We start from the raw sequence: 26,063 nt of genomic DNA, 5'->3' as shown, positions 1-26,063 counted from the left end.
CACACATCCTTTGCTCATCCTCTGCCTCTGGTGCCAGGCCTGGCTCTGTGCTGGGTTGCAGCTTTGGATGGAGAGAGCCAGTGCTCACTGAAATCCCACCCAGCCCATGCTGGGAGATCTTAATAAAGAGTCATATTTTCTTTTTTTTTTTTTTTTTTTGTAATCCCAGTTTGGTGATGAAAAACATCCCCGAGCTGGCCCCAGGAATCCCTCCAGTGACACTGCAGAACAGACCCAGCCCTGACGTAGCAGGTATTTCTGCGGTTGAAGCATGAGCAATTCTGCTTTGAATAAATAGCTGGAACCCTCCCAAGACTCCTCATATCCCTGTTCCAGCTGAGCACCTCCTGTCCTGGGGGTTCACCCCGACACTATGTGCCAGGTTTTCTCCAGGAACCAGCAGCCACCCACCCCTGGGAGACTGCATGTATCCAGTCACCTAAGGGACGGCTGGTCCCCTGATGTCCCCTGTAGCTGCCCTGAGGAGGCTGGCAGAGCCTGGCATGGGGGGAATCTGGGGTTGATGTGCCCACAGAGCAGAGGAGGGAAAGGGAGCAGGTTGGAGAAGAGCTTTATTGGGAGATCCTGGACATAATAAATAAGGGTTACATTGGGAGATGATGGTGAGGGACTGGGGGCACACTGTGCTCCACAGGGGCTGGAACCACTTCTGCCCTTCCGAGTAGGACACTTCCCTGTATCCCATCTGCCCCATCCTGCTCCTTCCACCCAGCAGCAAAGCCAGCCCGAGTGTCGCTGCCTGCTGCCCCTTTTAGGATCAGGGCAGGAAATAACCTGGCAGAAACGGGGGCAAGGGACTGTTTTGGGGAGCAGCATGGGGCAGAAGGGGTGGGAGGGCAGGGCCATGGGTGCGGCAGTGCCTGGCTGTCACTGTGCCAGGGCCTGGATGATGTCCTTGACCAGCATGGTGCCGATGACCATCTTCTCGCTGTTGATGGTCAGCTGGGCTGTGGAGCCCTCGCGCCGCTCCAGCGTGATGAGCACCAGGCTCCCGCTTGTCACCGTCTTTGCCGCGAACCTGTTGGGTGGTGAACGCAGGGCTTCAAGGCAAGCTGTCCCCTGGCACCCTCCGGTCCCATGGGATGCCCCAGAGGGGACAGGCAGGTGTCTGCCACCCATGGCCACTGTCACATTTGGGTTCATGCAGGCTCCTTGTTCTAAAGGAAGCCTTGAGTGTCCCCGCTGTGATTTGGGTGGGAACAGAAAGGTGACAGCGCCTGCCTGATCCAGGTGTGGGGGTCCAGCTACCTGTACTCATTGCTGGCACCGCAGGGCACGCGGCCCACATTGGCAGCTGACGTCACTTGCTGGACAATAGTGTGGTCACTTCGGCATTTCTCCGGCAGCGTCAGCTTCTCTGTGATCTCGCTCATGCCCATCAGCTTCCCTAGAGCAGGTAACAGAGACACCTGCCTGTCTCTGGCCCCACACCCTGCTGGGCCCTGCTTTGACATGCCCAAAGCAAGCCCCTCAAGCTCCCTGCGTTCAGGTTCTCCATGACATCCTGAGCTGGCTGCTCTGCTTGCTCTTGGTTCAGGGTTCAGTGGATTTGGGAAAATCCTTCATAGCCATTCTTGGGCTCATCCCCATGTCCCTGCCTGTGGCAGCAGCCACATCCATGGGGATAGGCTCCTCTGGACAGTGGCAGCAATGAAGCTGGGTGCTGCAGGACACCAAGCACTGCCCACTCAACACAGCCCCCATCCATGGGGTCAGGGTGGGGATGTGCTGATCCAGAAGCACAGAGACACAGGGTGTCACTCACCGGACACAATTCTGGGAGCACCAGGGGTGGCATGAGCCCTTCACGCTTTGTGGGGACTCAACAAGGCCACCCTGGCACCAGAGTGGTCACCCCAGCTCACAGGTTGGGGGTGCAGGAGGGGGTGAGGGGAGCAGAGCTAGTCTAGGGGCCAGCCGAGCGGCCACTTACCCTCACCCAGCCATGCCAGGTGCTCTAGGGTGACAGCGAGGGCGGCAGAGGGGACAAAATTGGGGGTGAGTGTCAGTGGTGAATGCCTGTGCAGCACCCTCTCCCCATCCCTGGCCTCACTCACCCTGCTCCTTCTTGAACTCGTTCTCGCTCATGAAGACAGGGGCCATGAGCTCCCCCACAGGTGGCTGGATGGAGACGTAGAACTGGCGTGTGTGGGTGCTGGGGAGACAGGCGAGTGAGAGGGGCACGTGCTCAGAATATGTCCCCTTTCCATGTCCTGCTTCCCACCCCTGCCCTGGGTAGGGGTGACCGAGGGAAACTGTGCTCAAAAGGGCTCAGGAATGGGGGGAAACTGTCAGGCTGGACCTGGAGCTGCTGCTGCCTCCTTGTCCCCTGCAGGGAGGCCTGTGCATTTCCTGCTGTCCCCTGACAACCCCATGCCCATCTGAGTGTCTCCTCTTCCCTGGAAGGACTCTGGTGCCTGTTCTGCTGTCCTTGATCTCCTGGGATTCCCCATGCCCTGTTTCTGCTGTCCCCTGTCCCTTGCTCCGTGGAGGGATGTTGATACCTATCCCACTTTCCCTATCTCTGGAGCACCTGATGTCCTGATCCCTGGGGATGCCCATCCTGCCCCGCCCAGTGCCAGATGCTCACCACAGCTGGAAGTTTGCTGCCTGGGTGGAGTCACAGAAGTCGATGCCCATCACCACGCTGGCTGTGTCCCCTGGCGCCAGGCACTCTGGAACCACAGGACTGCCACTACATCCCACATTCCCACCCAACCCCTCTCCCCGTTCTCCCACAGCGTCACGGCCATGCCGTGCCATGCCATACCGATCTCAGGGAACTCCTGTATCCGCATGCCGGATAGGGGCTTGGGTTCGCTGACTCGCAGGTTCTTCACCTCGGTGTCAGTGTTGTTGGAGATCTGGATCTGGACGGCCACCATGTGCGGGTCACCCGGGAAGGGCCGGCGGCTGAAGCAGTACTCAACCGCAAGCCCCTCGCCTGCCATGCGGTGCAGCAGCTCGTAGGTCTTCACTGCACTGAACGCCGGGCTCAGCATCTGCACCAGGGGACAGCGGGGGCTGCTGAGGGCTCGCTGCAACCCCTGTGGGTGGCAGAGGGCCCAGGAGCCCCCACAGGTGACAGGGGGCCTGGGACCTCCCCCGGGAGGGCATGGGGACACTTACGGTGGGTGTCAGGGAGGTGTCGGTGAGAGTGAGGCCCTCCAGGTCGGTCACCAGGCTGGTAGAGATGATGCTGCTGGAGGGGATGGGCTGGGGAGGAGGGGGAGTGACTGCAGGGTGGGGAGCAGGGAGGAAAGAGTTAACAGAGCTCACAGCCCCGTGGCTGTAAGGATAGTCCCACGGGGACACCCACACAGGACAGTTCTAGTGTCTCAGCTCAATGGGGACAATGGCATGGGGAGAGCCCTGGTGTCATAGCTCCATGGGAACAACCACAATGGGACAGCTACATGAGGACAGACATGGTGGCATAGTCCCACTGGGACAACCACATGAGGACAGGCCCAGTGGCACAACTCCATGGGGACAACCATATGGGGACAGCTACGTGGGGACAGACATGGTGGCATAGTGCCATGTGGACAACTCCAAGGGGACAGCCTCATGGGTATAGTCCCATGGGGACAGCCATGTGGGGACAGCCATATGGGGACAGCCCTGGCAGCACAGCCCCATGGGGAGAGTCACACAAGGACAGCTCAGTGGCACAGCTCCACTGGTGTAGACACAACCCTGTAGGCTGTCCCTGTGCACAGGCATGTGGGGACAATCCAAAAGACAGTTGTCTCTCCCACAGCCATCCTCTGGGGACAAGGACCCCTCACCACACCAGTCCTTGTCCCAACTCTGCAGCTCCCAAAGGACCCATGGAGTCCTGATCACACTGGGGTGAGTGCTCATGCCTCGGTTTCCCCAGCACCACCATCATGGCCCTTCACATATTCCAGGCAGCTACTCACAGTCATCCAGGTCAAGCAGGGAGATCTCCTTGGTGCTGGCCTTGCTTCTGGGGGGCTGCAGGGGGGCAGAGATGGGGAGTTCAGTAAGGAGTCCAGGTATCCCTGTGCAGCTCCCCATCCCAGCCCATCCCAGCCCTCACCACCTTCTTCTGCTTGGCTTCTGCCTCAGAGCCCGAGTCGGAGCCAGAGGAGCTGCTCTCAGAGGTGCTGGCCTCCTCTGATGAGGTTTCAGCATGGCCCTTCCTCCCCGGCGGGGCCTTCTTCTTGGCCTTCTTTGCCCCTTCCTCCTCCTCCTCTTCCTCGCTGGGGCTGCGGGAAGAGCCCAGCTCAGGGGGTGGGGACAGGCTTTTTTCTGGGAGCACAACCCCACCTTCCCAGGGCATACCTGCCTGCACTCCCCAAGACAGCCTTATGGGAACCTTCCTTGTCCTTCCTCTTTGGCCTCTTCTCCTCCTCCTCCTCCTCCTTGTCCTCTGACTGCTCCCCGCTGTCTTCCTCCTCGTCTTCCTCCTCCTCAGTGCCAGAGCTGGAGCTGCCAGAGCTGCTGCTGCTGCTGCTGTTCTCTTCGCTGCCGGACTCGGGCTCTGTGGGGGCACTGCTCAGTCCTGCTGCTGTGTCCCCCACATTACCCCGTCTCCCACTTCTTCCCACTACATCCTCCATCCTCCCACTGCATCTCCACACCTGCTGCTGCCTCTCCACTGCATCCCCCCACTGCATCCCTGCATAGTCCCACTGCATTCCACTGCATCCCCACTGCGTCCCTCCACATCTCCTGCCATGTTCCTCCCATGATGGGGTGTCCCCATTGTCACATCCCCATGCCAATGCCCCACCGTTATGGCACCTGCCTGATGGCCACAGTGACCACTGCCCAGTGTCTCATGCCATCAGGTCCTCACCACTGTCTGCCGACTCTGTGGGCCCTGACTCGCCCTCTGAGTCAGAGTAGAAAGGCTTCTCCACCTTCTCCTTCCTCTTCTCCCTGCTGGTGCACTTGGTCCACTCAGGAACCTGCAGGGTTAATGGAGCAGGGCCATCACCCATGACTGGGAGAGCCAAACAGCCACCCTTGTCCCCCCATCCCCAACTAGATGTGTGAGTACTAGAGATAGAACAGGAGAAGGTGAGCAGTACCTGGACACCTTCTGGGGCTCTTCCAAGACCTTGAGTCAGTGTCCCTACCTTCACCCCTCCTCCCCCATGCACCCAGGGTGCTCCACACACCTCCACATTCCTCACAGAAGGGTCAGGGGCCTCATCTGGCCAGTCGGGCAGCTCCTGGTAGCCCACAGCCTTGGCGTTGAGCAGATGGGACAGGGAGCCCAGTTGGAAATGGTCCCGATCTACAAGGTAAGAGGAGGCAGCAAGTCAGGGATAGCCATGCAGCATTGTGGTGACAGCTTGACCCATGTCTCAGTGTCCTGTGGCCAGGGATGGGTACCTTTGAAGGAAGACTCCAAGATGGGAGCAGGTTTTTGGGCCAGGAAGAGTTTCTTGGCGTACTTATTGAGAGCCCCGCTCTTCTCGGTGGGCACGATGAGCTGGCGGATGAAGCGAGCCCGGTCGCGGATGTCGTAATTCTGGTCGTACTTGGCCAAGTTGAGGACGTACTGGGTCAGCAGCTTGCTCTGTAGCAGAGAACATGCTCAGGGCTGGCCTCTCCCTCCCTGACAGGGAAACTGAGGCACACCATAGGATCACACATCCCCAGTACCTGCTTGGAGTTGGTCAGGTATAGCTTAGCCGCCAGATTAATGACCTGCAGCTTGACGATGTCCTCCTCGTTGGTGAAGGACTTGGCCATCTTGCGCAGCACGTCAGGCGCGATCTTGGGCACGTGCTCGCAGTACTCGCCGATGAGCCACAAGATGCTGGCCCGCGCCATTGGCACCTGTAAAATGCCCTCGGACATGTGGCACTGCTGCCATCCCCTGCTCCTGTGGGTCACCAACACTCCAACCAACCTGGATGTTGTCAGTGAGCTTGGCCATGTGCTTGATGATCTCACTGTGCTGGGCCGGCTGCATCTGCAGCAGCTTTTTGATGACCACCACGGATTCAGCCACCACCAGTTCTACAGGCAGAGACCCAGCCTCAGTTGGGTCCTGCCCTGAGAGCGATGGAGCTCCCATTTCATCCCTGCTGTGTGTACTCACCATCCCTGTTGGAGAGGAGCTGGACCAGGCCATTGAGGCAGGTGTCCCGCACCTTCCCTATGTTGGTGGCACAGCGCCCGATGGCTTGGATGGTGGCTGCCACAAAGTCCTTGTCCATGCTGCGGATGTAGGTCTGCACAGGCATGGAGAGCACACATGACATGTCACCCATGTGCCAGTGCCAGACATCCCCCCTGGCACTGGTCACACACTGGGGCCCTTTGGAACCGCTGATGGGGTTGGTATGGCCTCAGCCCACTTCTCCTGGAGGGGCTCTCCTCTGCCCCCTCCATGGTGGTGGTTTGTCACCAAGAGCCATGCCAGGATGGCAGCCTCAGTACAGCCATGGCTTACCTGGAACTCTCGCAGGATGGTGGAGATGTTGGTCTCATTGGCCAGGTTGGTGAGGACCTCCAGCTGCGGGAAAGAGGAAGAGATGGGCAGCAGAGGGGCATGGTGACAGGACATGGGAGCTTTGATGTCCTCCTGTCCCTAGGGCATGAGGACAGCTGACCCAAGGAAAGGGCTCCATGAAGCCCCAACCCCAGCCCTGACAGGTTCTGCCAGGTGTTTCCAGCTCACCTTGAGGATCTTGATCTGTGTGGGGTCCGTGGAGCGGATGTAGAAACTTTTCAGATAGGGCTCAAACATCCCCTGCATGCACAGCCAGAGACATTAGTGTCATCTCTGTCCCCCCCCACCTTGCCAAGGCCCACCTCCAGGCTCTGGTGACCTTGCTGGCTAATCCTCATCTCACTCCAGAGTCAACAGGGCCAACTCCTCCCACACCAAGTCGGAGACTCACCCGCCGCTTGATGGACATGGTGGCCACATTCTGCAGCACAACATACTGCACCTCACTGTGGGGACAAAGAGGGCACCGTGATCAGTGGGACAGGGCCAGACACCCTCAGCAAGTCCCTGTGAACACAGGCCAAGACCCACCACCAGGCTGGTGCCACCAAGATGCTGTTTTCCCATGTCTGGACTGGGCCAGCCCAAAAAGGCCTCCAACCTGATGTCCCTCCAGGGATCGGCATTTTGGGGCCTCTCACAGGGTCTTGGAGCTCCCCATGGGTTCCAAGAACTGGGGTGGAGGGGTAGGACACCACCACAACCCAGGTGCCACAGACCTGTGACTCCGCAGGAGCCGTACCAGCGCCTTGGCAATGACTCCAACCTCTGCCTTGGGTGCCAGGTGGAAGTAGAGCTGTGCCACGGCCATCACCACCTATGGACACACACCCAAGTGTCACCTGGTGGGAATGGGGGACACCCTGAGGAATGGCCGTGTCCCCCAGTCCCACTCTCGGCACTTGGAGGTAGCCTGACCCTGAGGACACCCAACCCTGGGTGTCCTTCAAGCACCCCAGTGAGTCCTTGACCGTGGGTACATCACAAGCCCAGGCTGATGGGCACCACCAGTGGCCCTGGGGGATGAACAGGGTGGGAGTGAAGGTCTCACCGCAGCGTTGCGGCTCTGCAGCAGGGGCTTGGTGTTGCGCAGGAGCAGGCGGTGGTCAGGGTCCATGACGTAGGGCTTGCGCTTGGCCAACGAGGCTGCCTCTGCCTTGGCATCCTTAGCATCCTCCTCCTCAGAGCCATAGAAAGCCTTCTCCGTGTTCTCCTCCAGCAAGGACTCCTGCTGGCAGGTGGGACCTTTGCCTCGCCAAGAACACTCTCCCTTCACCCCCACCTCCCTAGCAGCTCCCAGGACACCCCAAGGCTCCCAGGGCATCCTGTGCTGCTGAACTCACGTTCTGGTTGGGGCTGAGGAACTGGGTGCGGGCGTAGCGGGTCAGCATGTTGATGATGACCACCTGCCCCCACTCCTCCACATCGATGAGCAGGTTGCAGAGCTTGCGGTAGTTCTTGTGGATGAGGTCTATGCGCTCTGGGCATACCTCCTCAAACGCCATCACCACGCTGCCAGCCACCAGCTGCACAGGGAAAGCCTGGGGTGACTTACTGCAGTGGTGGCATCGTTAAGAAGATGCCGGTTTGGTGGGGATGGTGGTATCTCCATGAGGGTGCTGGTTTGGTGGGCAACCCTTCCTTGTAGGGATGCCAGCTCAGTGGAGTTGGTGAATTCCCCACGAGGATGTTGGCCCACTAGGGACAGCAGCACCCCCACAAGGATGCCAGCTCTCCAGGGTTGGCTTCATCCCCAAGACAACACCAATTTCGTGGGAACATCTCCATCTCCATGAGAACACCAGGTGTGTCACAGCCAGGCCAGTGATGTTCCCTGATTTAGAGGTGGGGGAGACACAGCACCCTGCTCACCGTGGTCTTGTCTGCCAGCAGCTTCTCAATCACTTCGATGAGCTGGTCCTTCTGGTCTGAGTCAAGGCTGTGAGGGAGGAGCAGGGCAGGTGATGTGGACCAAACACTCTGCCTGTACCAAGCAGCCAAGACCCTCAAAGATATACCCCAAATTTGGCAGCTGACCCCCCCATTACCTGTACAGCTTGGGGATGGCATGGGCGGCTGTCTTGCGCACGTACGGGGACATGTCTGAGGCGGCCTCCTTGATGGCCAACATCATGATGGGCACGATTATGGGCACGCGGATGCTGGACAGGACCCGCAGGGCGCTGGCACGGATCAGCTGGTTGGGGTCCTGTGGGGACATGTGCGGGGTGCAGTGCTGCTGTGGGAGGCTCAGTGCTCCTCCCGACCTCCCCTGCATCCTCAGACCAGCCCACCTTGAGTCCTCGCTGGAAGGTGGAGATGGAGAGCAGGGCCAGATCCTGCTGCTCCTCTGCATAGCGCACCAGGTAGACGTACACCAGCTTCTTCACCTGCAGGTTGAAGGTGCCACCTCAGCGCCCCCCCAGCTCCGGCCAATCCCCAAAAACAGGGAAAGGACAGACCCTGGGATGCCGCCAGGGCCACTCAAGGTCTTCCTCACCTCAATGTTCTTGCAGGCAACATTTTTCACCACAGCTGGGAAGAGATCGGAGGCATTTTTACCACGGGCAATCATCTAGGGGGAAAAGAAGTGGTGTGACACCGGGCAGCTGGCACAGCAGGGGCCGGTACAACATGACAAAGCTTGGCACCAGCAGTGGTGCCCACCAGTGACAACAACACCCACCGCCACAATCCTCTTCATGGCCTCCAGCTTGAGTGAATCCTTGTTGCTGTCGAGCATCTCCTTGAGGTCATCATGCCTGAACCACACCAGGGGGAAAAAAATTCCCATTTTCACATTTTTACCTGTTTTTAGTCTTTTTTTGCCTGTTCCCAGCCTGCCATCAGGCCAGCAATCCAACGCTTCATCATGAAATATTTATGGGGACAGGAATTGGGTTACAGCCAGGTGAAAGAGGAACCGGAGGGACTGGCATGGTGCTAGCACCCAGTGCCATCCTCATCCCAGGCACTGAGACAAGAACCCCATCCCATCCTGGCTGTCGTTGTCACCCTACATTGTCCCTAAACCACAGGTGCTCATCACCAGCTCCATTCTGGCGTGGCTGGGTGTCCCTTGTCCCCTCATGGACATAGTGGCATGGATGTGCCAGCACACCCTGATGCAAAGCCCTTCCCTGGTCCCCTCCCTGGACAGGGAAAATGCAACCAGCCTTTTGTAAAGTTGTCACCACCGTCCTCTTTTCTAAGGGACATTGGTCCCCCCTAAACTAGGGGCACCTGCAAGGCTGTGTCTGCCTGCAGCAACAGGGTGACACCCATGGGATGATGCTCGTCCAGAGCCATCACCAGAGGGTCCTGGGGGCGCTCCCTGGGGGAGTCTTACCGCGGCGGTGGCCCCGTGCCAGTGTCCACTGCGGGCTTGGTGCCGGCGAGTGGCCGCAGCTCATCGGCTCGCAGGGCGCTGTAGCAGGTGGGCTGTCCAGCCTCGGTGGCCAGCACCGGGCTTGTCACCTCCTCGGCCACATCACCACCCTCTGGTGTTTTCGGCCAGCCGGCCGGCCCCACTGGTAGCTGCCGCAGCAGCTTCTGCACCGGCGGCAAGGACATCATAGCTCTGGCTGGCCCTGGGGATGGTGCCAGGGCTGTGGCCCCGCGCCTCTGCCCAGCACAGTGGGCTGAAACCTGATGCCGTGGTTGGGGTTGGATTGCAGCCTAGATCAGGACGCTGTTCCCAGTGGATGAGGCCAGCTTGGGATGTCACGTCCTAAGTGACATCTGACCTGCAGCTGGGACCTGGGGACACTGCAGGGAGCTCTTTCCCCAGTGCTGAGTGGCTCAGTCCTGGGCAGGGAATGCACATCATGGTGGGACACTCTACCAGGGTGGTAGGGTGGCATGATGGGGCACCTATGGGTGTCTGACCTGGGTGATGGGGTCACACTTGGTGCATTTGTCTTGTCCCATGTGCCATGGATGCCTCACAGGAGTGGTGACAGACCTGGTGTGGCCCTGGAGAAGGGCAGCACACAGATTATAGTGACACTAGTGGGTGTGGGGGACACTGAGGGTGTGGGGGACACTGCCAGGAGGTCAGGGGGAAGGAGACACTGCCGTGAGGGTGGTGACACTGCCAGAGTGCGAGGCACTGATGGCAGATCACTCAGGTAACCTGGACTGGGGGACACAGCCAGGGTGTCAGGGCTGGAGGATGCTGCCAGAGTGGGGGACACTGCCAGTGGGGATCAGGGGACACTGGCAGACATGGGAGCGGGGGAGCACTGCCAGGCTGGAGACATTGCCACGGAGGGGTCAGAGAGGGGGAGACTTGGACCAACTGGGAGACGCTGCCAGCGGCTCATGGGAGGGACGCTCTGAGATGGGGACAGTGCCAGTGGGTCATGGACAGAGGGCACTGCCAGACTGGAGGACACCGCCAGTGGATCTGGGTTGGGGGAAATTGTCATACTGGGGGACACAGCCAGGGGTAGGGAGTGTTACACTGCCAGACAGGGGCAAGGGACACTGCCAAGGGGTCAGGGAAGGGGGAAACACTATGACATGGGGATACTGCTAGCAGGCCGTGGATGGAGGCCACATCCAGAGTAGGGGACAGTGCCAGGGGCTCAGGACTGGATGGACACTGTCATACTGGGGGACATTGCCAGGGTGTCAGAGAGAAGGGGACATTGCCAGGGGTTCAGGGAAGGGGAAACCCATTGAGATGGGGACACTGCCAGCAGGTCAGGGACACATCCAGAATGGGGGACACTGCAGCATTAGGGAAGAGTACAGGGAGAGGGGACACTCCCAAACTGGGGACACTGCCAAGAGGTCAGGATGGGTACACATTCAAAGTGGGGGACACTACCAGGGAATCAGGACTGGAGGGACACTGTCATATGGGGGGATACTACCACAGGGGCAGGGATGGGGGGACACTGCTGGACTGGGGGACACAGACAGGGGTAGGGAGCGTGACATTGTCAAATAGTGATTCAGTGATTTCCTGCTGGGGCAGCAGGGAGGGGGACACACTGCCAGAATGGGGGACACTGACACGGTAAGGAGGGCCAAGGGACATTCCTGCAGCTCCAGGAGCACACTGCCCCATTCCTCTTCAGCCCTGCCCCTTCCAGGAGCCTGTCCCACGCAGGGGTGACATTCCTCAACAGCCACCCCCCCACCTCCCTGCTCCCCTCCGCTGGGCACCTCGATGCGGTGGGGCGGGGGGTGTCAGCTCAGGAGAGCCACAGGAGCCGGCAGATCCCGTGGTGCAAACACCGTGCCCGGGATGCCCCAGCCCGCGGGTGGAAGGTTCAAGGGGGATCCCCACACATCTCCCCCAACCGCACCATGTCCAAAATCCCGCGGTGTTCCCGCAAAACCCCCTCCGGCCTTTGCAACCTGCAATGACGGTGGCGGCGACGTGATCGCATTCCCTGCCCCATCCCTGTCCCCATCCTCATCCTTATCCCTATGCACATCACCGCCCTCATCCTCATCCACATCCTCGTCCCCGTCCCCGTCCCCACATCGGGGGCCGCTCGGGTACCGAGGACGGCGGCCGAGGCCTGCAGCGGCGGCCACACGGGCAGGCTCGTCCTTGTCCCCCGTGCCCGCATTGTCCCCACCTCTTGTAGTCGGAGGAGAAGATGCCGCCGCTGGCGGGGTCGTGGCCGTACTCGGGCTCGCCCAGGCTGGAGGAGCCGCCCTTCTCCTCGCCGTAGGCCGGGCTGGCGGCCATGGCGGCGGGAGGGATGCGGGATGCGGGATGCGGGGGGGACGCGGGAACTGATGTCAGCGCGGGCGGGGACGGCCCGGCCCCGGCCCCGGCCCCCGCCCGGGGGCAGCGCCGCTGGAGCGACCCCGCCGGCACCGGGAGCGGGAGCGCAGGGGGAGCCCCGGGAGGGCCCCGCAGCCCCGCACCTGCACAGGGAGCGGACACGGGGGATTTCAGGAGCAGCGATGCTGGGGACATTGCTGTGGTACAGTGACTGTCACCGAGCCCACAGCCGCACGTACGGCCCAGAATCACGGCAATCTATAGCGACGGCAATAGACATTATCGTGTATAATTAGACATATTTTAAATAGGTTACATTATTGTAAATAATGTTATATGTTTCGATGTTATAATATGTATATTATATCCTCCTACTACTAATTTTTTTTATTATTGTATACATTTTATATGTATTACTGTGTGCAGTATACATATATACACTTATATATTACATATAATTTATATATTCTATTACCTGCTACATACTGTATACCATATATTGCATGTTATTTATTACATTACATTATAATGTATTATTATCATTATATATTATAATATATTACAGATGTCATCAATTATGCAATACTATATATTTGCCATATTCAATCATACCATATTATAGACAATCCATAAACCATTCTACATTCTACAGTTTATATATGATATAATACTTGGAATATGTTATATATGCAATATGCTGTACTCTGTTATATTAATTCTATTATATTAATTCTATTATATACTATATAGTATATAGTATTTAATGTAGTACATATTACATGTTGTGTATTATGTATTATCTATTGTATGATAAAATTCAACATTTTGTGAGCTGTATTCCACATGATGGTATATGTGATGTATGATATCTGAATTATTATATATATTAGGTATGGTATTAATTTATATTATTCTTGTAGATGTTGTTATAGATAGTTTATATTTAATATGATCATCAATAACATGATAGGAATTATTATGTACTAGATATATTATCATATATTAACTATACTACAGATATTAAATACAAATATTATATATATGACTGCATATTAAGATGTTTCATATTTATATTTTATATAATATATTACTGTAAAATATATCTATTATAAGAGATCATCATTGATATTATTATAGTTGAGGTTTTGTTTGCATTTCTTTGATTTTTCCCAGGTACTTTGTACTATTGGCCGATATTTCTGCAATAATTTCTCCAGACCACTGACCACCCCTGGGGCTGGTGTGGATGGGGCAGCACTCACCCCATCCCACAGGAGTGAGGCAGTGAGGGAAAATGACCAGGGTTCAATTAGCAGAATTGAATAAAACATCTAATTAACGGACAGCAATTAATCTTCAGTGCAGACACACTCACTCCAGCCCTCCCTGGGACCCCAGCCCTGCTTGGACCTCAGACCTTCCTGTGGACCTGCTGCTCTCCTGGAGACCCCAACCCTCAGGAGACACAGAGACCAGGCAGACCCCGCCTTCTTTCCCCCCCTAAACATTGATAAAATCCTACTGGACATTCCCTTCTCCCTGCTGAGCTGCCCCAGCTCTTTCAGCTTCCCTTCCTATGGCAAATGCTCCAGACCCTTGGTGGCCCTCTGGTGTCTCTCCAGTTTGTCCCTTGTCTCCCTCATGCTGGAGAGCCCAGCACAGGGCCCGGCACTCCTGGGGTGCCAGGATCACCACGGTTGGTGACTCACTCCCCTCACTGCAGATACCTCTACCCCAGCAACTGGACCAGTAGTGAAGAGGTTGACCAGGTCTGGTCACAGAGTTGACCTCTGGGTTACACTACCAGTCTCCAGCCAGACCTGATGCAGCCTTTTGGCCCATTTTCAACTCAGCAGTCCACATAATATTCATTTTTATGCTCAAAATTGAATGCCAGCAGTGAAAGAAGCAGATGTTTGTCTCAGGAAGCCATGGGCAGCAAGGAGCAGCCTCTCCCTTCAAGGTGTGTCAAGGTGGGACATCACTTGACAGCGGCTTCTGGGAAAAGTGAGAAAACAGCAGATCAAACAAGGCTGGCTCAGGGTTTCCAAGTAACTGTTTATTGCCACACAGGAGGATTGACAAGTCACTGGTGCAGTTCTGGTCCCAGGGTAGGATGCTCCAGCCCCATGCACTCCCCAGGAGCACCGTCACCTCCATCACTGCAGCGCTGGGGACACCTGGGATAAAACCAGATGTTTGGTGACACTTGGCTGGAGCAGATGCCAAAGGCATCCCAGGGTGGTGGCACCTGATCTGGTGGTGGCACCCACCATGGCAGCAGCGAGGTGGCCCAGCCCCAGGAGGGCGAGGGCGAAGTGGATGCAGTTGCAGGTGATGGTGTTGTACTCCACGGGCTGCTCCATGGCCGCGCGGATGCGGCGCTGCAGGGCAGCCACGTCCAGCCCTCCCTTCCTGCGCAGCACCTTGGCCGGGCCCCGCGTCCGCAGGAGGTGGCTCTTGCCGTGCTTAGCCACGATGCCCGATGGTGACGTCCCTGAGCTGCCTGCAGGACAAAGTGGACTGACTCTATCTGTGCCTCGTGTCCCTTCTGTGGGAATGTCCCCAAGCCATGACACCTCCCAGGGCTCACTTTCCAGGTGGATGATCTCCCCGTCACCGCAGTAGATGCCAGCGTGGGCGCCCCACCAGCCAGGGGCCCCGGAGGCCAGCGGGAAGAGGAAGAGGTCCCCAGGCTGGGGCTCAGCCACCCCGTTGGGGACCACGTTGAAGTGTTGTCCCAGCAGCCCCTCGCAGAGGAAGAACCCTGCCGTGGTCACCGCCCCGGTCACTGCCTGGGGACCCAGCTGTGTTTCAGGGCCACCGGTGCCCTGGGGACACCGGCAGCATCACTGACCTGCTGGCTCATCCCACGTCATTGGTGGCTTAAGCACAGCTTGGGTCTCGGGTCTCCATGGATGGAAACCCTCTGGGAAGGGGCTGCCTCCTCTAGGTGCTGAAGCACCCATGGGTGCCGGGGAAAAGGCAGGGTGTGCAGGATTCGGCCCGTTGTGCCAGGGGTGAGACGGGCAGTGCAGGGCACAGGGGCAATGCCAGCACTTACCTGCCTGGAGCTGCTCACCTGGAGGGACAAACACCTTGTATCAGCCCCAGTGGCACCCGTGTCATAGCTCAGCCCTGGCCTGGGCTGCTGCCACCCCCTGCCCACGCACCCGGCTGGGATTCTCATGCCAGCACCCCCAAACCTGCCGCACCCAGGAGCCCAGCCAGTGCCAGGGCTGGAGGAACAGCCAGTCCGGGGCTTGCAGCATCTGAAGGAGGGAGATCACCTGTGGGGAGAGGGGGCAGGGAAAGACAGGGACCTGTCCCCTTCTGACACCCATCCCCTGCCACCACCCACCTCTGCCAGCGCAGGCCAGGCCAGGCCAGGCCAGGCCAGCCCAGCCCAGCCCAGCCCAGCCCAGCCTCCTAGACCCCAGACCCCCTCCCCACCCCGGCCAGACCCAGCACCAGGCAGGTCCCAGCTGTGGGATCCAGGGGCACTGGGCACTGTGGCAGAGGGGTGGGATCACCTGGATGCAGGTGTCCTTCCTGCTGGCTCCCCCTTTACCTGGGTGAGGAGATTCATCTGCAAGGAGAAAACACGGTATCCCAAGAGCTGGGGACAGGTACCTCAAACCTTGGGGACTTCTCTGTCCCCACAGCTGGAGTGACATGTCACCCTGCTGAAACCCAAGCTGCAGCCTCAGTGCTCGTTCTGTGCCCTGCTGCTGCCTCACCTTAGGGTCACCTCCAAGCTCCCCTCACTCCACTGTGTTTCCCAAGCTGCTGCTGCTCCAAAGGTGGCTGCAGGGCAGGACCTCAGCCCGCCCCAGAGCACCGCGGTGGCTCTTGGCAGGGGCACACAGCTCCACCAGTGCCTGGGAATGTGCCCGGACCGGCTGCACCGTGGCACTGTGCCCATCCTGTAGGGCCAGTCCCAGGGGGACAAACCCAGCCTGGTGTTACATTTCATCCATAAACCTCTTGGGAGTCATGAAACAGCCAAAGGAGTAATGAAACAGCCCCGTGGCCAAAATGCCTTGGTAACCAGTGACCACCAGGCTTATGACAAATCACCTCTCGGTGCCAAAACCCTCTGGCCCCTGGGCACATCAGCCTGTGCCCACCCCGTATCCCAGGGATGGCCACCAGCCTGTCCCCAGCCCTGTCACCCCAGAATGGTGCATGCCCGAGGTCAGCTCCAGAGTCACATTAAACTTTAATCCTGGTGCCGGGGGTCAGCAAAGGCTTTAGCAGGGCTCAGGTGGGTGACTGTCATCCTCTGTCATCGGGCAGCCTCCAAAGAATCATTTATCAAGGGGCCTCCAATAAACAAGAGCTAATTACAGGTGAAACCCGAGCCTGGCCTGGACCCAGCTCAGCGCAGCGGCCACATTAACCCTTCCCAGCCACCTCCAGTCCCACAGCCAGGGGGAACTCCTGGAACTTCTTGTTGGTCTTGTCTCCTTCTGATCTCCACCATCCTCTCCTGATCTGTTGTCTTGTCCACATGTACCCATCACACCCTTCTCATTCCCATCCTCCCCTCCCAGTCCCCATCATCCCATCTCAGTCCTTGCTATCCCCTCATGATCTTCATCCACCCCTATTGCATCCCACTGCCCCCTCATGATCTCCAGCACACCTTCTGGCCCCCATCATCCTCACATGGTCCCTATTGCCATGTCGTGGTCTCCATCATCCCTTCCCGGTCACTGCTGTCACCTCCTGCTCACATTTGTCATTGTCTCTGGGTCACCATCAGAACATACAGGTTCTCATTGTCCCCTGATCCTCGTTATTGCCTCCCAGTCCTCATCACCTCCTCCTTGTTCCCATCACCCCCTCCTGATCCTTGTTGTGACCTCTTGGTCCCCATCATCTCCCCTCCCTCACCCATTGACTCCTCTTGGTTTCCATCATCTCCTGGTCCCCACTATCTCCCCTTGGTCCCCAAAATCTCTTCCTGATTCCCACCATGTTCTCTTTGTTCCCATTCTCTCCTCCTTGTCCTCACTGTCCTGTCCCATTCCCCATCACTCCATGCCATCACCAACAGGAGCAGGACTGCCAGGACACTGGTGCTTCCCTGGGTCACTCAATGTCCCCAGCCAAGCTGTCCCTGGCCCGGGTGCATCCACCAGCTCCCCACAGCCAGTGGGATTAGGGTGGCTGGAACCCTGGGGCTGCTCCTGACCACAGGTCTCAAGCCCATCACCGGCATCTTTGGGTAATTAGTAAATTAGTAATTACACACTCTCTGCCTGCTGGGGGGAAGGGGGGCAGATCCTGAGGTTTTAGGCTGGGTAATCCTGTGGCATCTGCCCCAGCATCTGTCACCGAGCCGAGTCACGACCCTGCCTCGGGCTTTAACATTTGCTCCTTCACCCCCACCCACCACCCACACCCCTTGGCCGTGCCGTCAGGCCCGCTCGTGTCGCACCCAAAACAGGCTGGGTTGGGCTCCCAGGGGTGCCCAGTTGGGTGCTCGTGGAGCTCTCATCCCCGGGAGGAGGACAGGGTGCTGCTCCATGGGGAGCCCACCACAGGGACAGCACCCAGCCGGGTGTAATGGAGAAACGGGGTGGGAAACCATATTTTTGTAATTATTGGCTTTCCTGGGGGTGCTGATGATTGGCTAGCAGCAGATGGTTGGCCCAGCTAATCCCCCTCCCAAATCCCTGCTCCAGAGCTGGCTTTTACCCAACGGCAAGGAGGGGACGGGCAAATTAGCCGACTCAGCGGTATCGCCACGCTGGCCGCTCCCCACTGTCCCTGTCACTGGCTGCCTGTGTCCCCATGGGAGGGCTGGCACGCCGGGATGCTGGGGTTCCTGGCACCCCCAGGTTGACACTGGGGGGTGTTTCACCCATGGGTGAGAGGTGTGGAGGCACCCAAGGGCCGGGCAGGGAGGTGACAGCTTGCTCCCGCCGCATTAGCCCAGCGTCATAATTCTGCCGCGGGAGGAGGCGGCCGCTGCCGCAGATGGTGGCGGTCAGAGATCTGGGTCAGGACAGGGGGCTGTGGGTGGGACAGGGCGCCCTGGGGAAATGGGGGGTCCCAGGGTGGGAGGGGGCTGCAGGCAAGGGGCATGGAGCCACAGTGAAGGCAGGGATGGGGTCACAGTGCAGGCAGGAAGGATGGTGGAGCCATGCTGAGTGAGGAAGGGTGATGGAATGATGCCGCACATGGAACATGGAGCCATGGTGCAGGCAAGGCTGGTAGAGTAACAGTGCAGACAATTAAAATGGAGAAACTCTTGAGGCAAAAGGGATGGAAGTAGGTTGTGGCAGGAGGATGGAGCCATGCTGCAGGCAGGGGGATGCAGGAATGCCGCAGGCAGCGGGGATGGAGCCACACATCAGTCAGGGATGCCACAGGGGTGACCCCCAGCCCCTGGCTCCACTGGAATCACTGCTGCCAGCCCTCAGCAGGGACCTGTTGCCAGTGCCTGTCTCCTGGGACACCTTCAGGGCATCAACACCCCTAAGCCCCTCTGGAAGGGGCACAGCAGGCCGGGAACCCCTGTCCTCAGCCTGGCCCATGGCTGGGGACAAGCCGGGCCGTGACGGTGGCCACCCGCCACCCCCCTGGGCGGGGCGGGGGGGGGTTTAGCGGCTAAAGCCCACAAATCCCAAATTGTGCTGCCCTGTTACCGCGAGGGTTTAGCGGTGGTTGCGTAACCCCGGGGGCCACCTGGCCCCCGCCCTCTGCGGTGTCAGCAGCCTCAACATCCGTGGAGGCCCCGATCCCCGGGAGGGGATGCTGAGGCACAGCGGGGTCCCTACCGAGCATCCCCCCTCCCCTCGCCATCAGGGCCGGTAATTAATTACTTGGGGGCAGGGAAATTACCCCCCTTAATTACCACTTTTCGTTATTCCCCTCTAACCGCCTTAGTGAAGGGCTTATGCGCTTACAGGACCTGGTGGGTCCCAAGGGGAGGACGACACACATGGGGGGTCCCCAGCCCAAGCCCCATGTCCCACCTCTGCCGCAATCTCGGCCTCGCAGTGCTGGGGGCACTGGCAGGGTGACACCTCCACGGTGGCCCGCGGCGGCCACCGCGCGGGGGGGTGTGTTGGGTGTCGCGGGGTTTAGGGTTACAGGGCTGGGGCTCAGCACCTTTTTAATTCTTCATCGCGTGGCTGATTGATCCCCCCCGCCCCGCGCAGACACTAAAGATTAAGAGGGTGACAAAGAGGCGGCTGCTTACACAGCGCCCGCCGCTAAGCCGCCTTGAAGAGAGCAAGGCAGGAGCCCCGCTGGCCGCAGACCGGAGCGCCCAGCGCCTGGGCAGACCCTCCGCGGGCATCCAGAGGGACAGGGACAGCTCGGGAGCGCCGGGTGCGGGATGGCTGCGTCCCCGGCCGGGTCGGTGGTGAGCGCCGGGCTGGATGAGAGTCCCACGGGTAAGAGGTGGTTCCGCTGGACCGGGTGTGACACGGAGGGACATGGGTTTTTCTCTGGGATGTCACCCCTGCGCCATGGGTTTTTTCTGGATGGGGCTGAGCCCCCACTGTGGTCATTCCCCAAGATGCCTGGGGGTCCTCTTCATGGTTCTCCTGTGGGATACTTGGAATCCCCATAGTGGTCAGTCACTGGGATACTTGGGGACTTGGGGTCCTCCATTCCAGTTTTTCTCTGAGATGCCTGGGATCATCACGGCCTTCTTCTGGTTGGCTTTGGGCCCCATCGTGGTCCTTCTCTGAGATATCTTGGGGGTGCCTGTTATGATTCATCTCCAAGACACCCGATGTCCCCATCATAATGGTTTGGGATTTTTGCGTTTTCCATTGCCATCCTTCTCCAGAATGGCTGGACTCCTCCCCACGGTCCTTATCCTGGGTATCCAGGGTTCCCATCATGGTCTGCTAGGGTGCCTGGGGTCTTCAGCTGTCATCCTCCTCCAAGATGCTGAGTCCCCATCATGGTCCTTCCCTAGGCCAGGATGCCTGCATGGCCCGACCCTCTCCATGGTATCCATGATCTTCATTTGTGTTCCTTCTCCAGGATCCCTGAGGTCCCCAGCTGTGACCTTTCTCCAGGATTCCTGGGGTCTCCAGTCAAAACCCTCTCCTGGATGCCCTTGGTCCCAGGCCCTTCACCGGGATCCCCACAGTTCCCTCCTGTGACTCCTGTCTGGGGTGCCCCATGTCCCCAGAGCTGTCCTTTCTCCAGGACACCTCCCATCCCTGACTCCAGCGCTTCCCCGGGATGCTCAGTCCCCTTCCCAGGATGCCTGGTGTCCCTATCTCCAAGAACACCATTTCATCCCTTTTTTATTTTTCAAAATTCCTGTGAGAGCTCCTCCTGCATCACTCTGTGTGCTGGGGTGTGGGAAGGTGGTGAACCCCGCGTGGAGCCCCTGAGGTGTCCCCATTCATGTCCCTGGGCTGCAGCAGCAGGGACAGGAGCCACCCCCTCTCCAGGATGCTGGCAGGCAGCAGGGGCTCGTGGGGCGGTACGAGGGACATTGGGATGCCCAGAGTCAACCCAGATACAACGGTTCCATTTCCACAGGGCTGACCCCGGCTCCCGGGAAGGAGCTGAGCCCGGTGCTGCTGTGCAAGGTGTGCGGGGACACCAGCAGCGGGAAGCACTACGGCATCTACGCCTGCAACGGCTGCAGCGGCTTCTTCAAGCGCAGCGTCCGCAGGAAGCTCATCTACAGGTGGGGACATCTGCAGGTGGGGACATCTGCAGGTGGGGACATCTGCAGGTGGGGACATCCGCAGGTGGGGACATCTGCAGGTGGGGACATCTACAGGTGGGGACATCTGCAGGTGGGGACATCTACAGGTGGGGACATCTGCAGGTGGGGACATCTGCAGGTGGGGACATCTGCAGGTGGGGACATCTACAGGTGGGGACATCTGCAGGTGGGAAAGGCGAGGGAGTCCCCACGGGGCAGGGAACGGGGGATGGCAGCCAGAGGGGCAGGGACCCTGCAGATGGGCACCCAGGGGGGCAAGAACCAGGGTCCCGTGGACAGACACTGCAAAGGAAAGGACACCCCGCAGGGCAGGGACCCCAGGAATGGCCACCCAGGGAGTCAGGGATCCAGAGGGTGGACACAGTGGGGCAGGAGTGAGGGGAACAGGCACCTAGCGGGGAGCAGGGGCGGGGGCTCCATGGGATGGGGCAGCCAGCAGGGAAGGGATGGACACCCAGTGGGACAGGGACCTTGCAGATGGACACCCAGCAGGACAGGGAGCTTGGGGACAGGCACCCAGTGGGGTAGGGTACCTCAGGATGGACACTCAGCAGGCCAGGGACCCCAGGGCATGGGCAATGGGTGGGGCAGAGACCTAGGGGTACTTAAAACCAGGCAGGGGACGGGCATGCAGGGGGAGAGGCACCTGTGGAGAGGGTGTGCAGAGCCCCCCGATGGGGCCAAAACACCCATCCAGGCAGAGCATTCACTGGGACAGGGCATCCTTGGAGTGGGGACAGGGCACCCACTGGGGACAGTGGTGGGGCACTTGTTGGGTGGAGGGAACCCATGGGGGAATAAATGGTACCTATGGGGAACAGGGGACACCACCTCAGGGGCTGCCACCAGGTGCCACCTCTCCCCATAGGTGCCAGGCGGGGACGGGGCTGTGCCCAGTGGACAAGGCTCACCGCAACCAGTGCCAGGCCTGCCGGCTCAAGAAGTGCCTGCAGGCTGGCATGAACAAGGACGGTAAGACTTGGGGGAACACACAGTGACAAATAGCAGGGGGTGACAGCGGGGATGGAGCTGATGCTGATGCTGCCTTGTCTGCACAGCTGTGCAGAATGAGCGGCAGCCCCGCAGCACAGCCCAGGTCCAGCTGGACAGCATCCAGCTGGACGCTGAGCTGCCCCCTGAGCATGTGGCCACCACATGTGAGGTCCCTCCATCACCCTGTCCGGCTCCTCGTGGTCCCGGTGCCACTGTCACGCCAGGCCCCCGAGTGCCCACACCACCCACCAACCATCGCTTCATGGCCAGCCTGATGACGGCCGAGACCTGCGCCAAGCTGGAGCCCGAGGACGGTGGGTGGCTGCCAGTGGAGAGGGGCTGGATGGGTGGCAGATGTCCCCATGGGGTGGTGACAGCCAGTGTCCCCTTCCACCCCTGCAGCTGATGAGACGGTGGATGTGACGGGCGGTGAGCCGGAGCGGGCAGCCAGCGAATACCAGGTGGCGCCGTACCCGGCAGCCAGCCCCGAGAACATCTACGAGACCTCAGCACGTCTCCTCTTCATGGCTGTGAAATGGGCCAAGAACTTGCCCGTCTTCTCCAACCTGCCCTTCCGCGACCAGGTGGGGCTGGCAGTGTCCATGAGGAACTGGGGATCTGCCTATGGGGCAACAGGAACCCCCAAAATAGTAGCAGCCAGTTGAGGTAGCTGGAGCATCTCCACAACATTCCTAGGGTTCCCCTGCAGATGCTCAGCAGCCCAACCAGCTGTGCTGGCTACAGGTCCTGGAGACTTTGGGAGTGACAGGGGTTTTGGGGTTTCCCCCTGCTCTCCCCAGGTGATCCTGCTGGAGGAAGCATGGAGTGAGCTGTTCCTGCTCTGTGCCATCCAGTGGTCCATGCCCCTGGAGAGCTGCCCGCTCCTGGCTGTCCCTGAGCCGACCCCTGGGAAGCTGCTGCCGGCCACCCTGGACGTGCGGGCGCTGCAGGAGACCCTCAGCCGCTTCAAGGCATTGGCCGTCGACCCCACGGAATTTGCCTGCATGAAGGCCGTGGTGCTCTTCAAACCAGGTGAGGCCACCCCCAGCACCCACCCCTGGCCACCCTCGAGCCCCTCCCCAGCCTGTCACCCCTTGTCCCTGCAGAGACCCGTGGCCTGAAGGACCCTGAGCAGGTGGAGAACCTGCAGGACCAGTCACAGGTGATGCTGGGCCAGCACAACCGTTCCCACTACCCTGGGCAACCCGTCAGGTACCGCTGTCCCCACGCCCTCACGGGTGACACCGGGGTGGGACACGCACCCATGGCCGCCGCTCCATCCCGCAGGTTTGGGAAGCTGCTGCTGCTCCTCCCGGCGCTGCGCTTCATCTCCTCGGAGCGTGTGGAGCTGCTCTTCTTCCGCCGCACCATCGGCAACACCCCCATGGAGAAGCTGCTGTGTGACATGTTCAAGAACTGAACCCCTTCCCGCTGTCACCTGGCTGGTTTGTCACCCTGTGCTGGCACCCTGTCACCCTCGCCCCGGGGTGTGAAGGTGCCCATGGCAGTGTCCAGGACTGTGGAATGCTGCCGGCAGCTGGGACCAGCAGGGGGGTGTCCCCAAGGGAGCGCCCAAAGCTCTGGCAGCTCCTCAGTGACGGTGCCCCACGTGCTGGAGGAGCCCAGGCAAAGCCACCTCGGCACCACGAGGACCTGCTGCCACCCCGGGGTCACCAGACTGCGGGGACACTGCTCAGGGATGTCACCTGCCTGGGGCACGACATCAGCCAGGGGTGACAAAGGCCAAGGTGGTGCCAGCCTTGGAGTGCCACCAGCCCGGGGGTGACACTCGCTGAAGGCGGTGCCACCTGGGAGTGCCACCACACTGGGACACGCTCAGGTTGATCCCAGGCCGGGGCTGGCACTGGACAGGGGTGACCCCAGCCCGGGGTGACCCCAGCCCGGGGTGACAGGCGGTGACAGACCCTTGTCCCTGCGTTCCGGGGTCTCCCACTTGTGTTCCCCATTTTTTACTCGGAATAAAGAGAGTTTTGCAGTCAGAGTCCCTGTGCCAATGACTTGGGTCCCCCTGGGGACTGGGCGGGACCAGCTGAATGTTAAAAACCTGAATAGAAGTAAAAAAAAAAAAATCAATAATCTGAATAGAAGTACCTTGAAAATAAATTATCTAAATGGAAATAAACTAAATATAAGTAAAATTAGTATAAATAAGTGGAATTAAATGATCGATATAAGTAAGATAAATAGGAATAAAAATAAAATGAAAATAAATAACCTGAAATTATCTGAATATTAAAAACATAAATATAAAAAATCTGCTTGGAAATAATCTATTGAAAAGAATCTGAATGAAATAATTTAAATAGAAATATGATATTAAATAAACTGAAATACTCTGAATAGAAATTAACTGAAAATAAACTATGTTATTGTAAGTAGATGAATATGAATAATCTGACTGGATAAAATGTGAATTAAATAGTACAAAGAAAAATAAAATGAAATTAAATAATCTTAATAGAAATAAAAGGCATATGAATTATTGGAATATAAATTTCTGCTTTGAAATCTCAATAATCTGAATAGAAAGAAAATAAAACTAAATAATCTGAAATAATATAAATAGAAATAAACTGAGAGTAAACAAACTGTACATAAATAAGAACAACATAATCTCATTGGAAGTCTTCTGAATTAAATTATGTGTACAGAAATAAAATGAAATAATCTGAATAGAAAAAATTTGAAAATAAATAGTCTGAATATAAACAGTCTACCTAAAACTAATCTGAAGAGAAATAATCTGAATACAGAAAAACTGAAAATAAATTATCTAAATATAAATGAAATATAAATTATCTGATTAAAATAACTTTATAAATAATCTGTATATACATAAATAAAAATAATGTGAACAACAAGTAAGAGAAATAGAAATTCTCTGAACATAAATAATGAGAATATGAATAACCAGCATGAAACAATCTGAAGTGATCTGGAGGCCTGGCTCCCCATCCCAGCTCCTCCATCCACACAGGATTGGGATGCTGAGCTGCCCCATCCTCACAGGGATCAGGAAAATCCACAATTTCAGAACCCATGGAACAAACAGGAGAAGCCCAAACCCCCGGGCGGCAGGACAGCGTCCCACTGGGAACTCTTGGCCTTTGCAGAATGACATTTTATTGTCGTTTTGTCAGTTTGTACAGGGCTCCGAGCGCGGATAATAGATCCTCTTACATACAGACTCTGTTTAGTTTACAAGCAGCGACTTTATAAATTACTTAGAAAACTTTTCATGAAAAATAACAACGATTCCCCTTGCAGCCCTCCAGTGTTCAGCACATCCAGCCCTCTGGAAAACCCCCTGGGACCCCAAATCCTGCCGGGAAGGGCTGGGGAGGAGCAGGGGCGATGCTGGGGAAGGGGCCCTGGAACGCTCCATGATCCCTCCAGTCTGCTCAGCTCCTGCCAGAGCTGCATTTTATACATATATATATATATATTTCTTTGACATATGTTTTTCTTTATACATATAACCACAAATATATTTTATATATATATAAAGAAACATATTTTCTATATATTCTATATATAGTCCATAAATTTATCTATGTCAAGAAGTCTATTTCATTTACATATTTTCCCTACATTCCACATATTTTTATATATATGATGAAATAGAGAGAAAATATATTTCTTTATATATACTATATATTTCCTTTATATATTTCTTTACAGAGAAAGACTCTTTATATAAAGAAATATACAAATGTATGTGAAGAAACATATATAAACATACATATTAAACATATATTAAATATATGTTTAAGTCATATAACATTAAATATGTTTCTACATAGACAAGAAATACATTAAAATATATATAAAGTAATAAATATTCTTCATATAGTACATATCTCCTCCTTTAAATATATATATTTCCTTATATATAAATATACAAGCATATATACATAAAGAAACATGTATTCTTTATATATAGAATATCTTATATATTTATATATAAATATGTACTATATATAAGAAATAGAAAATACATAAATGAATTGTCTTACTATTCTTTTATGTATTTTTAAATTATACAGAGAATCTTTATTCTTTTT

The 26,063-nt window shown here is 56.9% G+C and overlaps 3 protein-coding genes across 20 annotated transcripts; 1 reads left to right on the top strand and 2 right to left on the bottom strand.

The window, feature by feature from the left end:
* Nucleotides 1-554: 554 nt before the first annotated feature.
* On the bottom strand, nucleotides 555-12,276 carry AP3B2 (adaptor related protein complex 3 subunit beta 2). Of its 6 annotated transcripts, none has more exons than XM_063412599.1 (27): nucleotides 12,118-12,275; nucleotides 9,207-9,282; nucleotides 9,021-9,095; nucleotides 8,815-8,910; nucleotides 8,569-8,729; nucleotides 8,393-8,459; nucleotides 7,864-8,046; nucleotides 7,572-7,748; nucleotides 7,240-7,337; nucleotides 6,912-6,966; nucleotides 6,689-6,760; nucleotides 6,461-6,523; nucleotides 6,107-6,239; nucleotides 5,915-6,024; nucleotides 5,665-5,841; nucleotides 5,392-5,578; nucleotides 5,175-5,293; nucleotides 4,850-4,961; nucleotides 4,333-4,531; nucleotides 4,088-4,256; nucleotides 3,948-4,002; nucleotides 3,151-3,257; nucleotides 2,792-3,023; nucleotides 2,612-2,696; nucleotides 2,079-2,176; nucleotides 1,270-1,408; nucleotides 555-1,039 (listed from the first exon to the last, which is right to left on the bottom strand). In XM_063412599.1, the coding sequence occupies exons 1-27, from the start codon at nucleotides 12,228-12,230 to the stop codon at nucleotides 889-891; spliced, it is 3,309 nt and encodes a 1,102-aa protein (XP_063268669.1). In that variant the 5' UTR covers nucleotides 12,231-12,275; the 3' UTR covers nucleotides 555-888. The 6 variants fall into 6 exon arrangements, with proteins under 6 accessions (XP_063268669.1, XP_063268670.1, XP_063268674.1 ...); XM_063412600.1 differs by having other exon boundaries at nucleotides 4,091-4,256; XM_063412601.1 differs by lacking the exons at nucleotides 555-1,039; nucleotides 1,270-1,408 and having other exon boundaries at nucleotides 2,612-2,716; nucleotides 12,118-12,276.
* Nucleotides 12,277-14,307: 2,031 nt separating this feature from the next.
* LOC134558610 (uncharacterized) lies at nucleotides 14,308-16,148 on the bottom strand. 12 transcript variants are annotated; one of them, XM_063412637.1, is made up of 7 exons: nucleotides 16,010-16,148; nucleotides 15,841-15,858; nucleotides 15,443-15,559; nucleotides 15,334-15,351; nucleotides 14,863-15,100; nucleotides 14,543-14,775; nucleotides 14,308-14,449 (listed from the first exon to the last, which is right to left on the bottom strand). In XM_063412637.1, exons 2-7 carry the CDS (start codon nucleotides 15,856-15,858, stop codon nucleotides 14,429-14,431), a joined length of 645 nt encoding a protein of 214 aa, XP_063268707.1. In that variant the 5' UTR covers nucleotides 16,010-16,148; the 3' UTR covers nucleotides 14,308-14,428. The 12 variants fall into 12 exon arrangements, with proteins under 12 accessions (XP_063268707.1, XP_063268710.1, XP_063268713.1 ...); XM_063412640.1 differs by having other exon boundaries at nucleotides 15,485-15,559; XM_063412643.1 differs by having other exon boundaries at nucleotides 14,863-15,064; nucleotides 15,485-15,559; nucleotides 16,010-16,147.
* Nucleotides 16,149-18,323: 2,175 nt separating this feature from the next.
* Nucleotides 18,324-24,012, top strand: NR2E3 (nuclear receptor subfamily 2 group E member 3). 2 transcript variants are annotated; one of them, XM_063412845.1, is made up of 8 exons: nucleotides 18,324-19,681; nucleotides 20,793-20,943; nucleotides 21,854-21,957; nucleotides 22,044-22,292; nucleotides 22,381-22,562; nucleotides 22,779-23,010; nucleotides 23,085-23,190; nucleotides 23,266-24,012. In XM_063412845.1, exons 1-8 carry the CDS (start codon nucleotides 19,624-19,626, stop codon nucleotides 23,396-23,398), a joined length of 1,215 nt encoding a protein of 404 aa, XP_063268915.1. In that variant the 5' UTR covers nucleotides 18,324-19,623; the 3' UTR covers nucleotides 23,399-24,012. The 2 variants fall into 2 exon arrangements, with proteins under 2 accessions (XP_063268915.1, XP_063268914.1); XM_063412844.1 differs by having other exon boundaries at nucleotides 18,325-19,681; nucleotides 23,085-24,012.
* Nucleotides 24,013-26,063: the final 2,051 nt, after the last annotated feature.

This window comes from Prinia subflava, chromosome 15 (assembly GCF_021018805.1).
Source record: "Prinia subflava isolate CZ2003 ecotype Zambia chromosome 15, Cam_Psub_1.2, whole genome shotgun sequence".
In the NCBI taxonomy this organism is placed as follows: Eukaryota; Metazoa; Chordata; class Aves; order Passeriformes; family Cisticolidae; genus Prinia; species Prinia subflava.
This window is presented reverse-complemented; position numbering and strand designations above follow the sequence as displayed.